Source organism: Eubalaena glacialis, chromosome 3 (genome assembly GCF_028564815.1).
Source record: "Eubalaena glacialis isolate mEubGla1 chromosome 3, mEubGla1.1.hap2.+ XY, whole genome shotgun sequence".
Lineage (NCBI taxonomy): Eukaryota > Metazoa > Chordata > Mammalia > Artiodactyla > Balaenidae > Eubalaena > Eubalaena glacialis.
The window spans coordinates 165,479,113-165,500,721 of record NC_083718.1 but is presented as its reverse complement, the minus strand read 5'-3'; the positions used below and the strand labels follow the sequence as shown (position 1 = coordinate 165,500,721).

Genomic DNA, 21,609 nt, shown 5'->3' with positions numbered 1-21,609 from the left:
GAGACTCTAGGCAGTTCACTCAACCTCTCTGGTCCCAGGTTTCCCCATCAATTAATGGGGAGCACAAACTGCCCTGTGAAGAGGAAAATCAGCGGTGTGGAGAAAGGGCTTTGGAACCTGTGAAGTGTGGGTGCCGCTGAGATTTGTGGAGGCTTTGTTCCCCGCGTTAGTGTCAATCACGTGATGCCTGGACCATCACAGCCTGTGGAATCCGAGCCGGAGCCAGTCAGAGGAAGCCAGGCGACACTGCATGCGGCTCTCGGCACAAGCTTCAGCAGAGGGCTTTGGAGCTGGGTAGGTCCCAGCTGGACAAAATCCTTGTCCTTCTCCTTTTTTACTGAGTGACCTCTTTGAGCCTCAGTTTCTACTTTTCTGTAAAACTGGGAAAGTCATACCTCCCTTGGAGAGTTGTTCAGAATTTTGGATGAGATGGGGTATACTGAGCACATAAAATATATAAGCAGGAATTATTTAATTAATCAATTTAACTCTTACATAGTACTAAGTAACACTTTCCTTAGTGCTTTACTGATGTCAACATACTCGCTTAATGTTCAGCATAACAGTCCTATGAGATGGTACTGTTCTTGTGGCCATTTTACAGATGGGGAATGAGGCACAGTGATGCGAAGTAACTTGCCCAAGGAAGTGGAAGAATCTCGATTCTAACTCAGGCAGATTGGCACCAGAGTCGGTGGACGTCACTGTTGCTATGATGAGGATGTTAATTTCACTGATTACTTTCTACTTTGTATTATATTCATTCATTCATTCAGGCATTAATGAGCACCTACTGTATTCCAGGTGCTATTTGGGCACTGGAGATATAGAGGTAAACTGGGCACCGTCCTTGATCCTTATGTGCATAAAGGAAGCCTACCAGCTGGTGAGCTTTGTGTTAGATCCATCTCTAGACACCCCCTCTCACCCAAGTGCCTAGCTTGGTACCTGGGACCTTGAGAGCATATGTATATGCCTGCTGGATAAGTGAGTATATGAATGACTGAATTAAGGAAATGTAAAAGTAAGGAAAACAGGGACTTCCCTGGTGGTTCAGTGGTTGAGACTCTGCTTCCACTGCAAGGGGGTACAGGTTCGATCCCTAGTTGGCAACTGAGATCCCGCATGCTGCGCGGTGTGGCCAAAAAAAAACAAAAAAAAACCATAAAAAAGTAGGGAAAACAGATACTCTCTTGGGCTAGGATACTGCCCCAGGGTGCAAGGATACTGCCCTGCCCCTCCTTCCAAGAAGTCCAACCCTGACCCCATGCTGGCACTGGCATTAATGTGGAGAGCCACTGGCGTCACTGGGGTGGTGCCTTCTCCAGAGCCTTGTCTCGAAGGTCAGGTCGGGCCTCAGGGCTGAGGGTCCAAACCCTCAGCTCCCTGAGGGGACACCCCCTCTGGCCTTGGAATGAGGGCATGAGCCAGGCAGAGATGCTTTTAATTGACTGTCTGGAGCTAGGACCGGAAGCAAAGCACAAAGAGGCCTTAACCACAGGCCCCGTGTGGACACAGTGGATGAGGGGTTTGTACTCAGGGTGGGTGAATGAAATCTGTGGATTTTGTTCCTGCCGCTTCTGAAGGGATCTCCCAGTGCCCCAGCCCTTCTGCTTGGTGGCCATGACTTAGATTCTGTGAGCCCATTGTACTCTGCCCCCCACTGCCAGACCTCGGCTGACCAGCCAAGGAGTGGTCACCTCCCAAGGAGGGTTGCTACAATCTGGCTGATGACTCAGCCCCTATCCTGGGGACATTTGAAAGTATGTGGAAGGCATTTATTTATTTGTCACCAAGCCTGGAAATTAGTGAGCAGGGACAGGGATGCTAGACATTCTAGAGTGGGCAGGACGTTCCGGAAGGATTAAATGTCCAGCCTCAAATGCCTATATAGTGCCCTGTTGCGAAGCACTGGCTCGTGCTTGGTCAGTCCGAAATCTGACCCGGGGCAGGTAGGTAACACTCAGAGAAAGAGGTGGTGAGAAGTAGCAGAGGCAGAATGAATGGTCAGTTGGGGTGTGATGATCCCAGGGCAGCTGTGATGAGCTGAAGTTTCCAGGGAACAGAGGTGGCGAGGAAGGAGCTGAGGCCGAGAGCAGGGGGAGGGAGCAATGGGCAGAGAGAGGGAAATGGAAGAGCCTGGCTGAGTCTCAGGGCAGAGGGTTGGAACCATAATCCTCGGGATGTCCAGGGTCGCTCTGGATCCAGAACCACTCTCTACATCTGCTCTTGTGGCCTGGTGGTTCATTCTTGAGTCTCTAGTGACTTGAGGTTACCTGAGTGAGCTCTGCTCCTTGAAACCAAAAGAGGCCAAATGAAGGATCTGAAGCCCAGAGGCATCACAAATTATTCCCATTTTAGAGGCAAGGAAACTGAGGCCCAGGGAAGCTAAGCAATCTGCCCACGTGCACAGTCCCTGGTGCTAAAGGGACTCTCATCCTTATCTATGCCTCCGAGGCCTGCTCTCCTGTAACTGCGCTGGAAAGTAATGTGGAGGGGGGATGGGCACGGTCTGCAGGGGGACCACAGCCGTCCCGGGAGGTCTGCCTGCTCCTCCCTTGTATATTCCTACGTGGACTCCAGGGCTTTGTTACAGCAGCTCAAAGTGGTGAGGACTCAGGGAGGCGAGCCAGCAGGATGGAAGTGTGGGAAGAATGTGCTGAGCTGGCACAGGGCTGGTGGGGAACTCTAAGGGCCCAGAGGTTGGACTCAGCACCCTAGGAGCCCAGGGCTGCCATGCCTGGAGACAGAGCCTCGGGCGCCTGGAATGTGCCCCACCCCACCTTCCCAGCCTTGCTCCTGTGCCCTGCTCCTAGCTCCATACAGAGGTGGAATATTGGGGATCTGATGACCTCATCCTCCAGCCTCCAATGACTTTCCCAGGGGAGAAGCTAGCTTGGGTGGATAGAAATCCAGAAGGGACCAGAGCAGAAGGTACCTGGTCTCAGTCACCAGCTTCCAGCATCCCTTTCTCCCACCAAGGCTCCTGGCAGGTCCCCAGGTCTGGGCTCTGGATCAGAAGAGTGGGCAGGGTGGCCCCTGAGCTCTGCCATAGGCACAGGGTGGGGGGTGGAGAGAGGGTAACAAGCAGTTGTATGCTGGGAAATGCTTAATAACCAGCTCTCAGGGGATGGCGAGGAGGAACCTCTTATCTGTAGCATTTGCCAATTTCTGTGATGTGAATACTCCCACCTTGGCCAGTCTCAAGCTACCTGCATGATGTCACTGACTGAACGTGGAGCCAGGAAGAGATGAACACAGCTGGCTCTGGCAATCAACCAGAGTGAGCCTTGAAGAGCTAACCTGCCTCCTGGCCTTTGCTTATGCTGTTCCTTCTATGTGGAATGCCCTTCCTCTCTCTCCTTGGTGAACTCCTACTGATCCTTCAAGGTCCAGTTCAAACATCTTCTTTCCTGTAAAGACTGCCTGAAATTCCCCACCTTCCACCAGCTCTGTGGCACTCGGCGTCTCCTTCTGCTGTGCCCCGTGGCCATCTGATGTGATGGCTTGTGATGGCACAAGCCGGCCGAATGAGTTACACATAGAGATGAAGACTGGGCAGGATGGGAGCTCCTTGAGGGCAGGCCTCAGTGCCAGTCGTCTTGAGATACTCAGTTGAATACAGGTGCTGGGTAAGGAATGTTAGCTGGGTGCTGGATGAACGAAGGAACACAGCTAGAGGCTTGCAAGACTGCAGTGGCAAGTCTGACACAGATTTCGGGAGCTTGTTTCAGCCACAGGATGTTTAGTGATGCTGTCACTTGCCCCAGATCTGGGCTGGGTAAAAGAGTCTACCCGGGGCCCCAGTGACATCCAGGGCATCTGGCTCCAAAGCAGGGTGGCTCGGGGGTTGGTGCCCCTTTGGCACAGGGATCTCTTTATTATGCTGATCTCAGACCACAACTAATTATCCTAATGGGTTTAAATGGCCCTAAATGTTCTCAAGGTTTGGACAGGAACCATCTGGAGCCCGCAGGTGGGCTGGCCCCGGCTGATAGTGAGCGGGCAGACCTGAGCGTGGATGCCACAGGAATCCAAAGTGGCAACTCCCGTTGCTGTGTGAGGCCTGAGGCCTGTGACCTGTGTGAGGGCGTGTGGGCTGGGGCCAAGGGTCATCGTCATAACAACAGTCCTTCACACGAGCAGGCACTGCTCTCAGCGCTTTAGTTCGTGAACTCATTCAGTTCTCACAGCAATCCTAGGAGGTAGGAGCCATGATCATGCCCATTTTGCAGAGGGAGAAACTGAGGGAGGTTAAATGATTTCTGCGAGGTCTCACAGCCGGCAAGCAGAGGGGCTTGTGTTCACACTGGCAGGTTCTAGAGTCTCTGTCTTTAGTCACAAGGTGTCACTTCTCAAAGTGGGCAGGCCACAAAGACAAATTTGTGCCCTTGCCTGGGGCCACACCTACAGCCTTAGGAAGCAAGTCCAGCCTGAATCTCCTCTAGCTGCAGCAACTGTCTCCCCCCGGCTGACCTTGTTCTGAGGGAGCCCCACCCCGACCCGTGCCAGGACTCGGAGGTACGTTACCAGGGTGGTGAAGATGAAGTGGTAGTACTCGGTCATCATGCCCATGGCCATGGCCTGCGGGAGAGCAAAGTGTCAGCACCCTGCAGGGAACACCCGAGAAGCCCCTCCCCCTCTCCACCCTGGCAGGGGGGGATGGGGGTGGGGAGGGAGGGGGGAGAGAGCGGAGAGGACCCGGGGCAGCACAGGCTGGCAGTGTGTTGGCAGAGGCTGGCCGCTTGGAGTGGGACATCCTCTGAGACCACCTCCCGACGGAAAATGACCGGCTGGCAGACAGCAGTGGATTTCACACTGGAGTGTGCAGCAAAATCATGGGTGACACATTAAAATGCAGAATCTTAGGCCACACTCTCCAAAGATTCCAAATTCTGCAGGGCCAGGTTTGCCTTTTTAGTAAGCATCTCTGGGCCTGCCACACTTGGAGAAATGCTGATGGAATCCGCCCAACATCGCCTCCTCAAGTGCCCTGACTCTCCGCAGCTGAACTCACTGTCATGGCTCCAGAAAGACGTCTGTGGGAGCCTGGCCCCCACCAGCCCAGCCAGGCCCGACGAGGAGGGTCTGTCCTCAGTCTGAGCCTCCCCCGGAAGGGCTGACACATCCCTGCTTCTTGGGTCCTGGTTGGCCACACAGCAGGCCACATGGCTGCTGTGAATTATTATTCTATACCATCATGAAATCTATTGTATTTTATTAGAAGCCTATAATCTATAATACTAATGACCATAATGCATTTTCTACAGAGTTCTTCAGCATGCGGGCCCACAAAGCGCTCCAGGAGGAAATGTCACTGGGTCAAGTACACTTTGAAAATGCCTCACATTCCCTCCCGGTCTTGGAGGTTCACAACCCGCATTCGCAGGTGAAAGGCTCAAGAAGTCCTCAGTACGCAGACGTGCGCACCTTGGTTTAGTTCAGTGTCAGGCTGCGCACAGAATCTTCATTTTCAATTCTAGAAGTTTTCATGTCAGCAAACTGGGGAGTGAATTCGGACTTTCTGGCTGGATGACCTCAGGCCCATTACTTTCCCCCAGAGCCTCAGTCTCCCCATCTGAAACCGAGCACGATAATCGCCCCCACTTCCCAGGGTGGCGGTAAATGAGGGACAGTGTGTGTACCCGGCACCGAGTAACTGCTCTGCGAACCCAGGCTGGGATTGTCTTTATTACTCAGTTGCACATGCCTGGAAGAGGAGGGAGGCACTGGGCGCCGCTGGCCGGGACACTGAGGGTTAAGGGATTTCTGGGGAGCACGTACTTCCTCCACGCTGAGTGTAAAGCTGTGCCGCATCCATGCTGACGGTGCCCTGGGCACTGGGATAAACTCTTTCCTCGCCTCATCTCACTGAATCCTCCAGAACCAGGGGAGGGAGGGATCATTCACTCCATCTACAGAGCAGGGGATGACTCCGGGGCCACTTGCTCTGGGGTATATAGCACCCACGGGCAGAAGCAGGATTCAAGCTCTCAAATGAGTTTTTAGCCCCCGTGTGAAGGGTCCTGGGGTGGGACTTCCTCTGGGGGAAGACAGAGGCTGCCTTTCAGCTTGGGCACCCCTTGCAGGGTGTGCGGGGCAGGCCTTGAACACATTCATGGCCAGCTCAGCACCTCTCCCCCTGCATCCCTGTGACCCTTCCCTGCCACCAGCATCTCCCGGGGTCATGTGTCAAGGCCCCACAGAATGCCTCCTCCAATCACCAGGTTCGCTTTCTGGGACCACATAACTGCCTTTTACACAAAGCACTGGTTCGAATCAGAGTGTTTTTGTTTTCGGCTGCGGCACCCTCGGAGGGGGGCTGTGAGCGATTTTGCTGTTTGTTTCTTAGGGGGCTGGCAGAGCTCGCCATGGTTCCCAGCACGCCACCCTGGGCTGTGTCGGGAACAGAGGCGCGGCCAAGGACCGAGAGCCATTCTCCTCCCCCTCCGTTGCTGCAGAGCTGAGCAGACGGTGCACAGAGCCTCGATAAACCTCCCAGTGGTAGGAGAGTGACATCGAGTGCCACGGGCTGCAGGGAATCAGTGGCTGGAAGAGGAACTCTGGGGGCTGTTCCCGAGACCCCCAGGCCTCTCCGTGCTTCCCGCAGTGTTCTATTCCCTCTCCGCAGCCCCCGCCTCCCTCCTGCCCCGAAGTGGCGTGGAAACTAGCATTTACCCAGCACCCTCCGTGCGCCAGGCCTGGCTGGGGCAGCTCATCTATCGTCTCATCCCATCCTCACACCAACTCAGCGTGTCGAGACCACTGTGTCCAATTTGCTGCTGGTGAAACTGAGGCTCACAGAGGCAAAGTGACCACCCAAGGTCATACAGCCGGAAAGAGGCAGACTAGAGGTCGAACCTGGATCTGGCTGACATCATGCCTGTGTTTGGGAAATGGGGGGGAGAGTGGGAGAAGTGGCAGGCAGATCCCAACCATCCCTCCCGCTGGCCAGGGCTCACGCACCTGCTTGAGGATCTGGGCGGCCATGGTGTGGCTGCAGTCGAAGATAATGCGAAATTCCCGGCCTCGCTTCATCTCCTTGAGCAGCGGGCGCGAGTCATCAGAGTCAAGGGGGAGCTGGCGGATCTTCAGGCGGATGTTGTACCTTGATGGGGCCATGATGAGCTCCTGCAGTCGGATGAGCCCTGAGAGGTCCCGGGGCACAAAAGACACATGTGAGCCCACGTATACCTAGCTGCAGGTATCCACAGACTCGTGTGGCCACAGGTCTACAGACACACATGGACACTGACATGCGGCCCACGGAGATAAGTTCATGGACTCAGCCACGCATGTGCAGACACAGGCACTAGCACACTGGGGCACAGACACGTGCACCCAGCTGTGCACGCTGGCACATGCCCACAGGCATGTGTGCACATACAAACACATGCTTATCATGCACAGACAGGACATACACTTGGGTTGATAAACACATGTGCACAGGTAGGTAAAGGTGTGTACACACCTGTACATTCAAAAGCAGGCATGGACAGCTAGCGAATCCCCACTGAGTCCACCCACCTGCCCCTCTCTAACTCAGTCGGTGTAGAGACTTACGGAGACTGAACCAGAGGCCCCCCACTCCTCCTCCCCCTGCCCCCTGCAACACTGTGAAGCATGGGACATAATCTTCCTAAACAGTCCCAGCAGCCTGCTTCCAGGATGCGGCCCAAGTGGCGGCTCCAGGCTCAGCTGTACCAACGGTTGGACCAGGTAAGGCCGGGTGGTATTTGTGCCCGGCCTCCATCCCCAAGGGCAGGCTGCCCCTGTACACCTTAACCATTCTTCCGGGCTCAGTGCAACCGCCTCCTCCATGACACCTACCTCTACTGCTCTGCCCAGACAAGACCTCCCCACCCCACTCTCATCCTGCCCCTCTCCCCCGAAACTCAGTGGCCTCGTCCTTCAGCACCAGCCTCCTCTGGCCTCATCTCACTCTCCTGGTCCTGTCACAGACCCTCAACATCAGGGACTGGGTCTCCATATGCCCTAGCACGGGGCCTGGCACTTCAGTTGTGCTCAACACAAATTTCCAGAACTGGATTGACTACTGTCTTTTTTTCTCCCCACGCTGAAATATCCTCCACCTTGGCATTTTGCAAAACCACTTAATCTGGGGACTTCCAGGGAAAACTGAATGTCACTTCTTGGAGACAAATGGCTCGCTTAGGTCTAATTAAGTCCATTTCTGTCCTTAGTACAAGGTCCATTCTTGCTGACTCCTCTCTGCTTAGCCTGGAAGCAAGCTTGCTTGCCGTTCTCTCTCACCCTACCCACTGCAGGAAGAGTGGAGGAAGCACAGGCCCAGGGTCCCAAGCAGGCCGTCCCCTCCCACCTGCTGGGCTCCCCGCCCATTCTCAGGGCTCGGTGTCTGCATCCTGGCTGCGTCGTCCACTCAGCCATGCTCCATTTCCCCTCTAACAGCACTCTGGTTTTCCTTTAGGGAACAACTCCTACCCCATGCTCAGTCCATGTGACTCAAGAGTCCCCACTCCAGGGACACAGAATCTGTCCCCACTCCAGGGACACAGAATCTGGCCCCAGCCTGGTCAATCAGCACACACATTGCTCTAGGCAAAGGTATGGGCTTAGCGATGGATGTGTGACACCAGCTGGTCCTATCAGATGACTCCCAGGAATTGTGCCAGAGCAACTGGTAAGAGACAACCCTCTTTCCATTTAACTCCAAATGGGGAGGAATCGAGTCTGGGGTCACCACTTAGAACCTGAAAAGGATTCCCACAGGGCAGAAGTCAGGAAACGCAGAAAGAAAATAAGCCCTAAAGATACTCGTTTGCACCTCTAAAGCTAAAATTACTCCTGAACTTTCCAGTAAATGAAACCAACAAAATCCTCCCCCTACCCTCGCCTTTTTTTTTTGCTTAAGCTAGTTTGCGATGGACTAAAGTTCGCAATCAGCTGTCGCAGTGCCCCCTATCCGGAGAGAGTCCCCACACACAGACAACCCACTTCCTGAGCCTTCCAACAAAAAGTCTGGATTTCCAAAGCCATTTCTGGTACATACACCTGGGTCTGTCCAGCCTCTCATTCCCACTCCTGAGGGCTGGACATCCGGAAAGCAATCCGACTGGTATCCATCACTCCACTCTGCTGGGGAGGACAGAGATATTTCTCTGGGACCTAAGCCTCCCAAAGAGCTCCCAAACAAGCTTCGCCATGGCTGTGGGCATCAGGAACCCCCAGTCCCCTGGAAGGTCTCAGATCCAGGTGTGTGGGCTGGGAGAGGGCTCTGGAGCCCGGGAGTGGTCTGGACCAAACAGGGGCCCCAGTGCTTTCTAATACCAGACTTGATGGGGGCAGGAAGAGGATATCAGGTGACCTTACAGAGGAAGGAGGGGTCACAAGCTCCCCCCAAACACACACACACACCCATCCTTTCCCTCCCTCCTCAACTAATCCCAGAAGTTCTTACTTTGGCTGAACGATGCTGCCTGCTCACACCTGTTACCTTGCGAGGCCCTGAGTGCACGCTTTGCTCCTACTTGCTCAGTTTTCAGACCCAGGCACAGCATCAGTAGGCACATGGGCTTTGGGGACCCAGGACATGAGGACAGGGACAGTCTGGATGCTAGAGCAGAGGCCACCAGAGCTTTCTTGTCAGCCAAGTTCATTGCCCTGTGTAATACACAGTGACCCACATTCTCCAGCAGCAAATGTCAGACCTCCTTCCCATCAGTGTATTCCCAAAGGAGACCAGAGGCTCGTCTTGGCTCACCCCAGCAGAGGACTAGGCCCTTTGTTCACCTGAGATGAGTTCTCCTTCCTGGCTGCTTCCCTAATCAATCTCTCTCAAAATATCTGCAGTGAATCATGGTTGTGGATGTCATGCTTTTCACTTACAAAGCACTTCTGCATTCATTACCCTATTTAAACATCTCCCTGTCCTAGAAGGCATACAGAGTAGGGGCTTTTGTTCCAATGTTATAGATAAAGAAACTGAGGCCCAAAGAGGTTAAGTGAGCCTCCCAAGATTTTGCAGCATGCCAGTAATGGGATCAAAATTCAAGACCAATTCTTTTTGGCTCTTAGTCTGGGCCCTTTTTCGTTACCCCAGCATTTTCTGAGCCCCTTCCTTTCACTGTTGATATAAATCTGTCTCTGTGCACGGGTTAGGTTAGGAAGGTGGCTGTGTGGCAAAGCTCATAGGACAAACACTGCTGGTCCCTGAAATAATCACTCTTGGTATTCTATAACTGATGAATTGGCATCCTGAAATCATGGGCCAAACTGATGACCAAAGTTGTTTGTATCCTTATTATCACTGGGTTTTCCTGGGCACACAAAAATCGTATTATAAACTCTCCAACCACAAGCCCTACAATCTGTGTTTTGCTTCCTACCCCATATGGGATGTTTGCACCTAACAAATTCCACCTATAATAATAAGTAATTAATAAAGGCTCTTGCCCATGATTTCCCCTTGCTCCTGCCTCCTGACCAACCCTCCATGTGGCCCTGGGTGCCATGGTGTGCCCCCTTCTTCTTCTAGGGAACTGTAAGTAACAACTCTTCTTTCTATGCCATTGGCCTCTTCATATCATCACTTGGTCGTATCTACCCTTTAGATTCCAGGTACATTTTAAAACAGTTCTCCCTGCAGTGGAGTGCAGTGATGACCCCAATTCTTCACCCCTCTCTACATCCCCATCCTTTGCCATGTAATTTTGCAGTGCCCTCCAGCTGCGGGGGCAGGTGGCTTGCTCTACCCACGACATTGGGCTCAACCACGTGAACTGTTTTGGCCAATGGTGTATTAGCAGGCATGACATAAGCAAACACTTGAAATGGAATTGCACACTGGGTTTGTTCTTTTTACCTCTGCCATTGTCATGACAACACGCCTGGGCTAACCTGCTGGAGGATTGAGAGCCCAGCTACCCCACCATCTCAGCCAAGGCCAGTCTAGATCAGCCAGCAGTCAGCTGACCCCCGAGCAGGTGAGTGATCCAGCTGAGACCAGAACTGCCTGGCCAATCTCAGTCAGTCACTGACCCCACAGGCTTGTGAGCTAAATAAATGCTTATTATTTTAAGTCACTAAGTTTTGGGGTGATTTGTTACACAGAATTATTATAGAGATAGATAACTAACGTACCCTTTTCAAGCATACTAAGAGAACCATGATTTTGTTTGGGTGGCAATGTGCCAGCCCCAAGACGTGACTCGGGATGGGTGAAAGCCCATCAGTGGCAGTCCCATTCCTATCTGAATGTGTTTAGGGTGGTAGGCGCAGACTCAATGAGCTGTATAGTGTGGTCTGTTGGAAGGTTATGAGACAGATTTTCCTCCCTGATAAGAGGCACGAATCACATTAAGAACAATCCCTTTGGCTTCTACCTCTTTCCTTACCACTTCCTGGGGTATCATCATGTGAGGATGTGATGCTTGGAGCTGCAGCAACTTTATTGTGACTATGAGGGGGAAAGTCAAGAGAACTGCAGTGATACTGACCCAGCACCTTGACTCTGCTGAACTGCTAAACCAGCCCTGGAAAGGCCCATCTCCAGACTTCTTGTCAGTGAGATAACTAAGTGGCTACTGCTCCAGTCAATTTGAGTTGGGTTGTCTGTTACTCACAGACAAAACATCCTAATGGAAACAACCCCCAAAGCAAACATAGTCAAAGTCGGCTATAAAGTGCTTCCCATTCCATGGGTTTGATGACCCACAAGCTGTCCTGTCCCCTTGAAATATCCTGATTCTGGGAGCATACTTCTTACTACTCACTATTCTTCATCAAAGTTATATTATTGTTTGACTGAATCCAACCCTGAATCCCTAGTACTAAGTTCTTTTTGACCAAACCAGCTCTATCACTGACTCCCCTAAGTTTTAAAATATTTGTTGAATTGAATTGAATTGAATATCAAGTTGAATCAAACGATAATTAAATACTACAGGAAAGAGTGTGTTGGGCACTGGAAAGGGTGAAGAAATGAAGATGTTATTTCATCTTCTTTTAAGAAGTTAATAGGGGAGTGAGTGCCCACCCAGAAGTCACTGGTCATCAGAGCTAAGAATCAAGTGATGTGTACATACAGTCAGAGCTAGACATCCTTGGGGAGAGGAGGCTCCAGGCCTCAGCATCCGCTCTGACCAGTCTCACTGGCATCCACCTTTATGCCACAGCATCTTTTCCTCTGAAAAGCCTCTCCCGCTGCCCCTATCCAGCCTGGAGGCACCAGTACTGCTGGGCCGTGGTTTATGCCAGTGTCTGTTCTGACTACTCTGTGCCCGTGACACTCCTACAAATTTTCAATATTACCTGCTCACATCCAATTCTTTTCTTCCATTCTGGCCCCAAGTTCTCTCCCAAGCAGCCCCTTTGTTCCTGCCTGGACCAACATGGCCACCTCTGCCTCAGTCTTCCTGCTCCAGGTTCTCCCTCCAACCCTCTGTACATTGCTGTCAGTGCCACCTTCTAAAACTCTGCTTTTAGTATTCTGTTTCTTTGCTCAACAACACTCAATGGTCCCTGGCTACTTACAAGGTAAAGTCTGAACTCTGAAGCTAGACAGCACAGACCTTGCCCACAGCCTTATACATGCTGTTTATCTGACCTTTTCCTCCTACCCTCCATACTGGGATCCTTTTCCCTGCCAGGCTGTCCTCTTGAGGAGACCGCCAGGCACAGTCCCACCTCCTCATCTTGCTCGCACTGTTCCCCCTCCTGTAATGCCTTCGTGACTCCTCTCCTTGTCCATCCATCCTCAAGGCCAGGCTCATGTCTCTCCTCCTCTGGCAGATCAGCCCAGACTAGCCAAGGCCATGGAGCTTCCTCTCCCTAGGTGCCTCTAGCTCTGACTGTATGTACATGTCACTTGGTTCTTAGCTCTGATGGCCTAGAAAGACCAGTGAGCTCTGGGTGTGCACTCACCCCACTTCAATATGACTAACTTCTCTAAAGAAGATGGAGTAGCCACTTCTTTATTTCTTCTTCCTTACCAGTGCCCAACGCATCCTTTCCTGCCATATTTAATTATAGTTTATTTCCATTTTATTTTCAGTTCAATTCAATTCGATTCAACCAAACATTTAAACGTCTGCATTTTACCAGGTGCTGTGCTAAACCCCGGAGGTACCAAAGACCCATGGTCTGGAAGCAGAAGCAGGCTCAAAGATAGACAATCGTTCACAGTGGTATGTTAAGACAGGCAAAACTACAGGGCTGCCTGTAGCTGGGCAGGAGTGGCTCTCAATAACTGGCGGCACTGAGCAGGGCTCGGGGTCTCTGCCGTCCAGTATCTACTGTCCGGTGCTTTGCGTGTAGCAGGAACTCAAGACGTCCTTGTCGAATCCTGAGTTAACTAAATCTCTGATCGTCTTTTCTGAGGGATTCTCTCCCCACTATCCCGACTCCCCATTAGGAGGTAATCAAGAGCTGACACTGAATCACAGGCAGCTGAGAGCTGGAGGGCTCTCTCCAAGCTGGCTGCTGTAGCTCTTGACTTGTCATGTGGGAAGAGCAGGGCCAGAGGGGTTAAGTGACTTGCCAAGGTCACTCTCTTAAGAGGCAGGGCTAAGAAATATCTTGGGACTTGAGTCTTTGGAAAGAAAGAGGAGGAGAGGAAACAGCTGCGTGCTGCCCAGCTAGTAAGCGCAGAACCTGCGCGCATCACGTACTGTTTGGTCTCAGTCCAGAGTCTGCGCTCGTAGCCAGCACGGAGTTGGATGCGTTTGCTGCAGAGGAGAATGTGTGAATGGAGGGTGCAGGTAGGTGTGGGCGTGGCCATGTAGGCGTGAGTGCAGATTGGAGCATGCTGCTGGGGCGGAGGCGGGAGTGTAGGGCAGGTGTGAAGTGGGCTGGGCTGGGTGAGTGTGGCTGGCGTGCACCAGGCTGCGGGTGAGTGCAGGGCGAGCATCAGTGTGACTAGATGAGGCTTGGGTGTAAGTGTGGACTTTTTCACCAGGGGCAGCTGAGTTGAGCGAGCAGCAAAGAGCCAAATCCTGGGGCTCTGCCGCCCTCATCTCCTGCCCTTGGCCCAGCCAGGCCTGGCTACCCACCTGTGCTGTCGTCATAGACCACAGTGGCCGACCGCCACTTGAGGTACTGGACCAGGTCGAGGATGGCATGGCTGAGAGAGGCGTAGTCCGGGTACAGGTTCACATAGAAGGTGTCTTTGTTGTCCGGTGGGTGGTGCTTCCAGCGCAGCTGGATGTGGGGCACCTCCAGCGCGTTGCAGATGGATTGCACGGCATTGGTGCAGGAGCCCTGGGATGGCCCAAAGATCGCCACCACCCCCAGTGCCAGCTGGTCACAGGCTGCAACAGAAAGAGGGAGGGAAGGCTGGTACAGGGGTCAGTGCTGTCTCACCAGGCATCTGGGCATTGGGGGCATGGGGAGCAGTCATCTTGAAAACCCCTCTGAGGTGGGCGACTGATGAGCTCCCTGAATCTCAGTTTCCTCATCTGGAAACTGGGGTTGTAATAGCCCCCACCTTAGAGAATCATAGGGAAGTTGAATGAGATAATGAGTATACACTGTTGGTGGGAATATAAGTTGGTGCAGCCACTATGGAGAACAGTATGGAGGTTCCTTAAAAAGCTAAAAATATACCTACCATATAATCCATCAATCCCACTCCTGGGCATATATCCAGAGAACACTCTAATTCAAAAAGATACATATACCTTATTGTTCATTACAGCACTATTTACAATAGTCAAAACATGGAAACAACCTGAATGTCCATCGACAGATGAATGGATAAAGAAGATGTGGCATACACACACACACACACACACAAGATGGAATATTACTCAGACACAAAAAATGAAATAATGCCATTTGCAGCAACATGGATGGACCTAGAGATTATCATACTAAGTGAAGTAAGCTAGACAGAGAAAGATGAATGTCATATGATATCGCTTATATGTGAAATCTAAAAAAATGATACAAACGAACTTATTTACAAAACAGAAATAGACCCACAGACATCGAAAACAAACTTATGGTTGCCAAAGGGGAAAGAGGGGGAGGGATAAGTTAGGAGTTTGGGATTAACAGATATACTCTACTATATATAATATAGATAACCAACAAGGACCTACTGCATAGCACAGGGAACTATACTCAATAGTTTATATGTATGTGTACATATATGTGTGTGAATGTGTGTATAACAGAATCACTTTGCTCTACACCTGAATCTAACACAACTATACTTCAATTCAAAAAAAAAGATACAGCATAGCACTCGTGAGATAGAAATGACGATTACTTTTATGTTATCATCTCTGTGATTAGCATCACCAGCTCTGTACCTGGTCCTGTTCTGGGGGGAAAGTTGAGAAACATATAGGAATGAAACACCTACCTGCTGGTGACTCTTAAACCTCCAGCCCCACCCGTTCCCTAGCATCCAACTTGTACATCTCACCTCTCACTCACCATCACTATTTGGATGTCTAAGTTGCATCTCAGACCTAACGTGTCCAAGACGTCACCCCCTCTTCTCCTCCCAGCCTCCCCCATCCCAGTAAACAGCAGCTCCACTGTCCCAGTGCCTTATGCCCCAAACCCTGGTTTTGTCTTGACTCCTTTCCTCTCATATCCCACAACCCAGCTCATCAGCAACTCCTGCTGCCTCTCCTTCAAAGCATATCAGAATCTGACCACATCTCTCCACTCCCACCCCCGTCCAAGCCACCATCATCTTTTGCTTGCCTTACTGCAGAAACCTCCTCACCGGTTCTGGCTTCCTCCGTAATCCTCCTGCCATCTTACCTTTCACAACCTAGGGGGGATGACATCACTCCTTTGCTCCAAGGGCTCCCGCTTCACTCAGTCTCGAAACCAAAGTCCTTACAGTGACTAACGAGGCCCTACTTGTTGCAGCTCTTCCCCACCCTGTCCCCGTCACCACTGCCACTTTCTGGCTTCCTCTCACATCCTTCTCTCCCTTCCTCACATCACTCAAGCCCCACTGGCTTCCACGATGTTCCTCAAACATGCTTAGCACACTCACGCCTCAGGGCCTTTGCACGTGCTGTCCCCTTTGGCTGGAATGCTCTTCCCTCAGATATCCACATGACTCCTTCCTTCCCTTCCTCCAGGTCTCTGCATCTTTGTGTCTTATTAGAAACACGTCACTACCCAACCTGTAATAGCAATCCCTGTCCAGCCACACTCCCGAAAACCCACACCTGCTTTGTTTCTTTATCTATTAAATGACCACTGAAGTCTTGTTCATTTGTTGGCTTTCTCCTCCCACTAGAATGTGGTAAGCTCCAGAGATGCAAGGGCTTGATCTGTGTTGTTTATTGCTGTTTCAACAGTGCTTAAATCTGGTCTGAGTAGGTGCTGAGTGAATGGATGCTGAATCCCTGCCTTCAAACAGCTCATATTCCTGGGGGAGGCCCAAGGACTCAGGCAGGTCAGACGGCAGATGCTCCTGGGAAGGGCAAGCATCAGTGGGCACAGCAGAGCATGAAATGAGCAGAAACGAGGGCAGGTGAGCCTCAAAGCGGGGCATAGGCTTACAGGGATTGTGTCTAAAAGATCCATAAAGTGGAACCTCTCAGGGGCAGTCACGGGCTCCCCAGGAGCCACTGCCCTTTCTCTGGCAACTGTCTCTAGTTTTCCTTTGGGCTCCACTGCCTTTCCCACTTCCAATCCCAGAGGGGTAGTGCGAGGGACCCAGACCCCAGCCGACCACTCACTCACTGCCCCCAGGCCACAGACATTGGTTTGGAGGATGGTCATGTGACCAGTTGGAGCCAATGGGATGGCATGAGACCTCCCACTGAAAAGGGGGAACTTCCTGCTATAACTGGACCTGGGAGGAGGTAAGATGTGGAGGTGGAGTAGCCCCCTGTGCTCACAGAAAAAGCACAGTGCTTGTCTGTGAATGGAGTCAGTGTGGAGGACAGAAGAGCTAAGAGAGAGAAAGAAATGTGAGCCCCATGATCAAGTGGAACCCTGGACTTTGGTTACATGGACCAATACATTCTCTTTTTGCTTAAGCAAGTTAGGATTTGGCTTTCTGTCACTTGCAACCAGCAATGGCGCATCAGCACACCCACCAGCCTGTGGCCATGGGAATGACACTATGTGCACACGTATGAACATATGATGCATGTAGGAGGAGGCAAAACATGGATACACAGTGGATTCAGGCAATCCTGGCTGCCTCAAGAGCCTCTGGGAATGACCTACTGGGCTCAGGCTCACCCCTAAGATTTGCAAGGCCCAGGGCCAAAGAACAAAGAGAGGCCCACATACCAAGTGGCTAAATATTTAAATGTTGTTAAGTCAAGCTAACAAACTGTTATATAAAACATGTGCTTTTCTCCTACCTTGGCAAATATGCCTTCCTAACGACCTGGAAAGTCAGGTGAGAATGGAGACTTCTCCTACTCAGTGATGTGGGGAGAGAAGGCACCAGCCTCTACACTGCCCCCTCCTCTTTGACCACTGGTTCCACCCTGAAACATAAAGGGCCTTGAACTTTCCATGTGGACACCCCACTTCTTATGTCCAAGCTCTGTCCACACTCCTTGCAAACAGCTGTCTCTTGGTCACCCCTACATAGGGCCTAGGAGTGTGACCATGGGAGTGTGGTTCTCCCTCCAGAGGACAGGCCAGGTCAGAGGCTCGTGCAGGCCTAGAGATGGGCACAGAGCCAAGTGGGCAGGAAATGCAGGGTTCTAGATACTTGGAGCAAAGACTAGAAGGGCAGGGCACAGGCTCCTGGTGGGCAAGTCCCCTTGGTCTGACTGACCCCTTGTACTCAGAGGAGACATCAACCAGGGGAGGGTAAGGGCAGCCCCTCCAAAGCACAGGCCCTGGGAAAGAGCCCCTCTTGCCTGGGCTAAGGGATCCAAAGATACGGGGTGGTTTGAATTGGTCATAATGTATGGTCTTCAGGGTATTTTTCCTCTCCACTGACATCCACCCCTCCTCCCTTACTGCCTCCTAGGAATAGGAGATATTGTATAACGTAGTTATTTCTCCTGAAATTTGTACTTCCCCCAAGAACATCAGAGAATGCCACTTATGGTCTGGGTGAAAGAGCACTCCGGGGGGTAGGCTAGTTATTGCCAGGAGTCTGCTGGAAGCACCTGGAACACGGGACAGCACAGCCATGTGTGGAAGGTAGCAGGCCCAGCACAGAGGGCATCTCCTGGGTGACCAGGATTCCTCATGGCCAATGCCAAGTGCAAGAGAGGACACACTATAGGGCACATGGTGCCTTCCTGGTGCTCCTACAGTGGTGGGACTGGAGATCAAGTCTGGGAAGCACTGTTTTGTCCCTGCTATTGTCACCCTAGAGTGAATAAACCTCGGGCAGCACTCTGTGTGACTGTGTGTGACATCAGACCCAAGAGATAATGAATGCTTCAAAAATTGGAACTCTAGGTTTGTTGGTAAACGGTCCAATTTGGAGACAGTTCTCCTCTTCAGGGCCCGTGCCCCAAGGAGGCCATGCCTTGACCTACACTCTCACTGCCCATTCATGCTGTTCTTCTGCTCTCTGGGTTTACTGAATGTCTCTCTGACCACTCGTCCCTTTATGAGCAGGTACTCCCTGAGCATTTTGTAGCCATAGAGACTGGACACCAATATGGAAGAGATGATGATAGTGAGGGACAGCCATCCAGGCCTGGTCACTCCCTCTTGCCCAAACCTGGAGATGTAGGCACCCTGTGAAATCTGTAGGTTTCTCTCATGCTCTACCTCCTCTTTCTGTTTTGAACCTCCTAGCAGTCCTCTGATGTCCCTGGTTTCCAGTCTACTATCTACTGCCTCTACTCTTTTTCTTTTCCTTCTAGGACCTTCTGATTGATGACTTGGTTGAATAACTTTTGTGTCTCATTCCCTCCCACTACCCCCTCCAAGAACCTGTCTGTTGGATTTCCTACTTTGATCCATACCTTGAAGCAGGCAGGCAAATGCTGCCCTGCCACCTCCATCCTCACCCAGCCCAGCTGCTTAGGTCATGCCCGCTGCCCAGGCCCAAGGTCTGGGGATCCTGTTTGACTGAGGCAGGGCAGAGTGGACCCACCACAAATTATGATGATGCAGAGGATTGTAAGAGGGATCTTGAAGGAAGTGATTTTGATTTTGACATCGATTGTGATGATGATGATAAAGGTAACTGCAATGATAGCTGTGATAGTCGTGATGGTGAAGACCATATTGTGAGGCTGTTGATGATCATGGTGATGGCACTGATGAGGGTGGAAAGGTGACGACGTTATAACAATGGTGGGATGGTGATGAGGAGACTGATGATGATAAATATGTCAATGTCACGACAGTAATGGTGATGATGCCGGTAGGAATGATGATGGTGATGTAAGTGCTGATGAGAAGGAGGTGACAACAATGTTGATGGTGATAACAGTAATGGTGGTGATGATGTTGGTGGTGATGAGAGGTGATGATGAAGATGCTGATGCCATGACAGTGATGGTGATGTTGGCAAGGATGTGAATGGGGTTGATAACAATTTTGATGGTATTGATAAGATTGGTCACGATGATGTTAATGCCATGACTGTGACAGGGATGAGGGAAGCAGGAATGGTGGTGATGATGCTGGTACTGATGAGATTGGTGATGATGAAGATGCTACTGTCACTGCAGTGATTCTGATGATGATAGGAGGGGTGATGACGCTGGTGCTGATGTGAAGAGTGGAGGTGATACCATGGCTGACAGTGATAACAGTAACTGTGGTGATACTGCATTGGTTTTGATAGTGGCGACGACAGTGTGATATGATCATGATGACCACACTGGGTTTCATTCTCCCAGAGATGCAATGATTAGATCTCACTGCTGGGTGGCAGGAGGCATCAGTCCTGCCCTTCACCTATTTCTTCTCCATGGCCTCTCTCCACATCCCTTTTCCTGTCCCTTCCATGTTCCTTCCACCCTCTGAGGAGCTTCCAGCCTGGAAAGACACTGCTGCCCCAAAGGGACCAGGGTAGGGTTATAGCAGCAGCAGCCTTATCTCCAGATGTTTCCAGGGCAGCAGCCAACTCTTGTTCTGGCAGCCCTGAGCACACACAGCGGTAATTACATTATTTGTGGCTTCAGTTTTGAATCCATTTTCTGATCATTTTATAGTAACTCAGTGGTTCACAGTCATTGCAGGAGTCCACAGCCTGAATGCAGCTCCCCCCCACCCCCTTTGCATGGCAATTGTAGTTATAGCAAAAATTATCCCGATCAATTTGTGTCTTAAAAGGAATTGGGCAGCCCAGAGAATAAGTGAAGGCAGAGGAGCCTGGGGAGGGCTGGGTCGATTCCAGGCCCACTCCGGTCAGGCTTGGAAGAAAACACAGACGTTCTCTGGGTTGTTGGCTCAGGCACTGCCTGGCAGTCACTGATCTTTTAATTTTCCACAAAACATTTAAAACTAAAGACAATAAGTGAAGGTCCCTGCTAATGGGGAAAGGCCTCCTGGGCCTCATGTGGAGGAAAGGACTAATTCAACCAGAGCTGGCAGGGCAGGTGGTGCCAGGCTCCGTGCCTCTGCATCCCCTCAACCCACATGGCCCGAGGTGGCTGGATCCAGCTGTGATGAGAACCTCTGCCTAGGGAAAATGAATTATCATTGGGTTAATTAGAATGAGGCCCAAGTTCACCCCTCTGGAAGAGTCCTAATGATGCTCCTGAGGAATACATTTTTAAAAACCAAAGATCAAAAGAAAAAATAAAGATCACAGAACGTGGGGTTCCCCAAGGGATGGAGGGTCCCCAGTGGGGAGCATGATCCAACAGCAGAAATGCCTCCAGGGTCAGACAGGGGTGCTTCTAACCACAGCAGGGGTCTGTCTTAGGTATATTATCAAAAGGACTTTAAGGGAGAGTGACAGTAGAGAGAAGCCACTTACATTTTTTTATTGAGATATAATGCAATTCAGTAAAGTGCATTAATTTTAAGCACAGACTTTTATGAATTTTTACATGTAACTGAACTCATGTAACTACTACTTAGATCAAAACATAGAACATTTCCAACACTTAAGAAGGTTCCGTCTTCCCTTTTCCAGTTCATATCCCTCTTCCAGAGGTGACCACTGTTCATTCACTCAACAATATGTCTGTGAGCCTCATCTGTGATGGTGTGCGTAGCAAGAGCTGGTTCTGTTTTTATTGCTGATTCAATTCCATTGTATAACTGTACCCCCCCCCCCACCTATCCATTCTTCTGTTGATGGACCTTCATTTATTTCCAGCTTTTGGCTATTATCAAGAAAGTGGCTAGGAACAACCTTCCAGACATACATTTCGCTTTAGTAGATACTTCCAAACAGTTCTCCTGAGAAGTTGAACCAGTTTTCACTTCCACCAGCATTGTGTAGAAAAAATAAACCTCACCTCCTACCTCCCACCCGACCCAGAAAATCAATTTGAGATAGATCATAGAGTTAACTATGAAAGATAAAACAATAGAGCTTCCAGAAGAGAACATAGGAGAATATCTTTATGACCTTAGGATAGACAAAAACAGAACACAAAAGGCATTAGCCATAATGGAAAATATTGATAAATTGGACCCCTTTAAATGAAAAACTTTGCTCCTCAAAAGATACTACCAAGAGAGTGAAAAGGCAAGCTCATCTGT

The 21,609-nt window shown here is 50.9% G+C and overlaps 1 protein-coding gene across 1 annotated transcript in view; it reads right to left on the bottom strand.

The window, feature by feature from the left end:
- The window catches only part of GRIK3 (glutamate ionotropic receptor kainate type subunit 3), a 231,769-nt gene that overhangs the window by 62,348 nt on the left and 147,812 nt on the right, over nucleotides 1–21,609 (bottom strand). The window contains exons 3-5 of the mRNA XM_061186776.1: nucleotides 14,031–14,288; nucleotides 6,967–7,148; nucleotides 4,531–4,584 (exon numbers count right to left, since the gene is read on the bottom strand). Of these exons, the coding sequence (XP_061042759.1) occupies nucleotides 4,531–4,584; nucleotides 6,967–7,148; nucleotides 14,031–14,288 (494 nt within the window). The remainder of the gene's footprint in view (nucleotides 1–4,530; nucleotides 4,585–6,966; nucleotides 7,149–14,030; nucleotides 14,289–21,609) is intronic.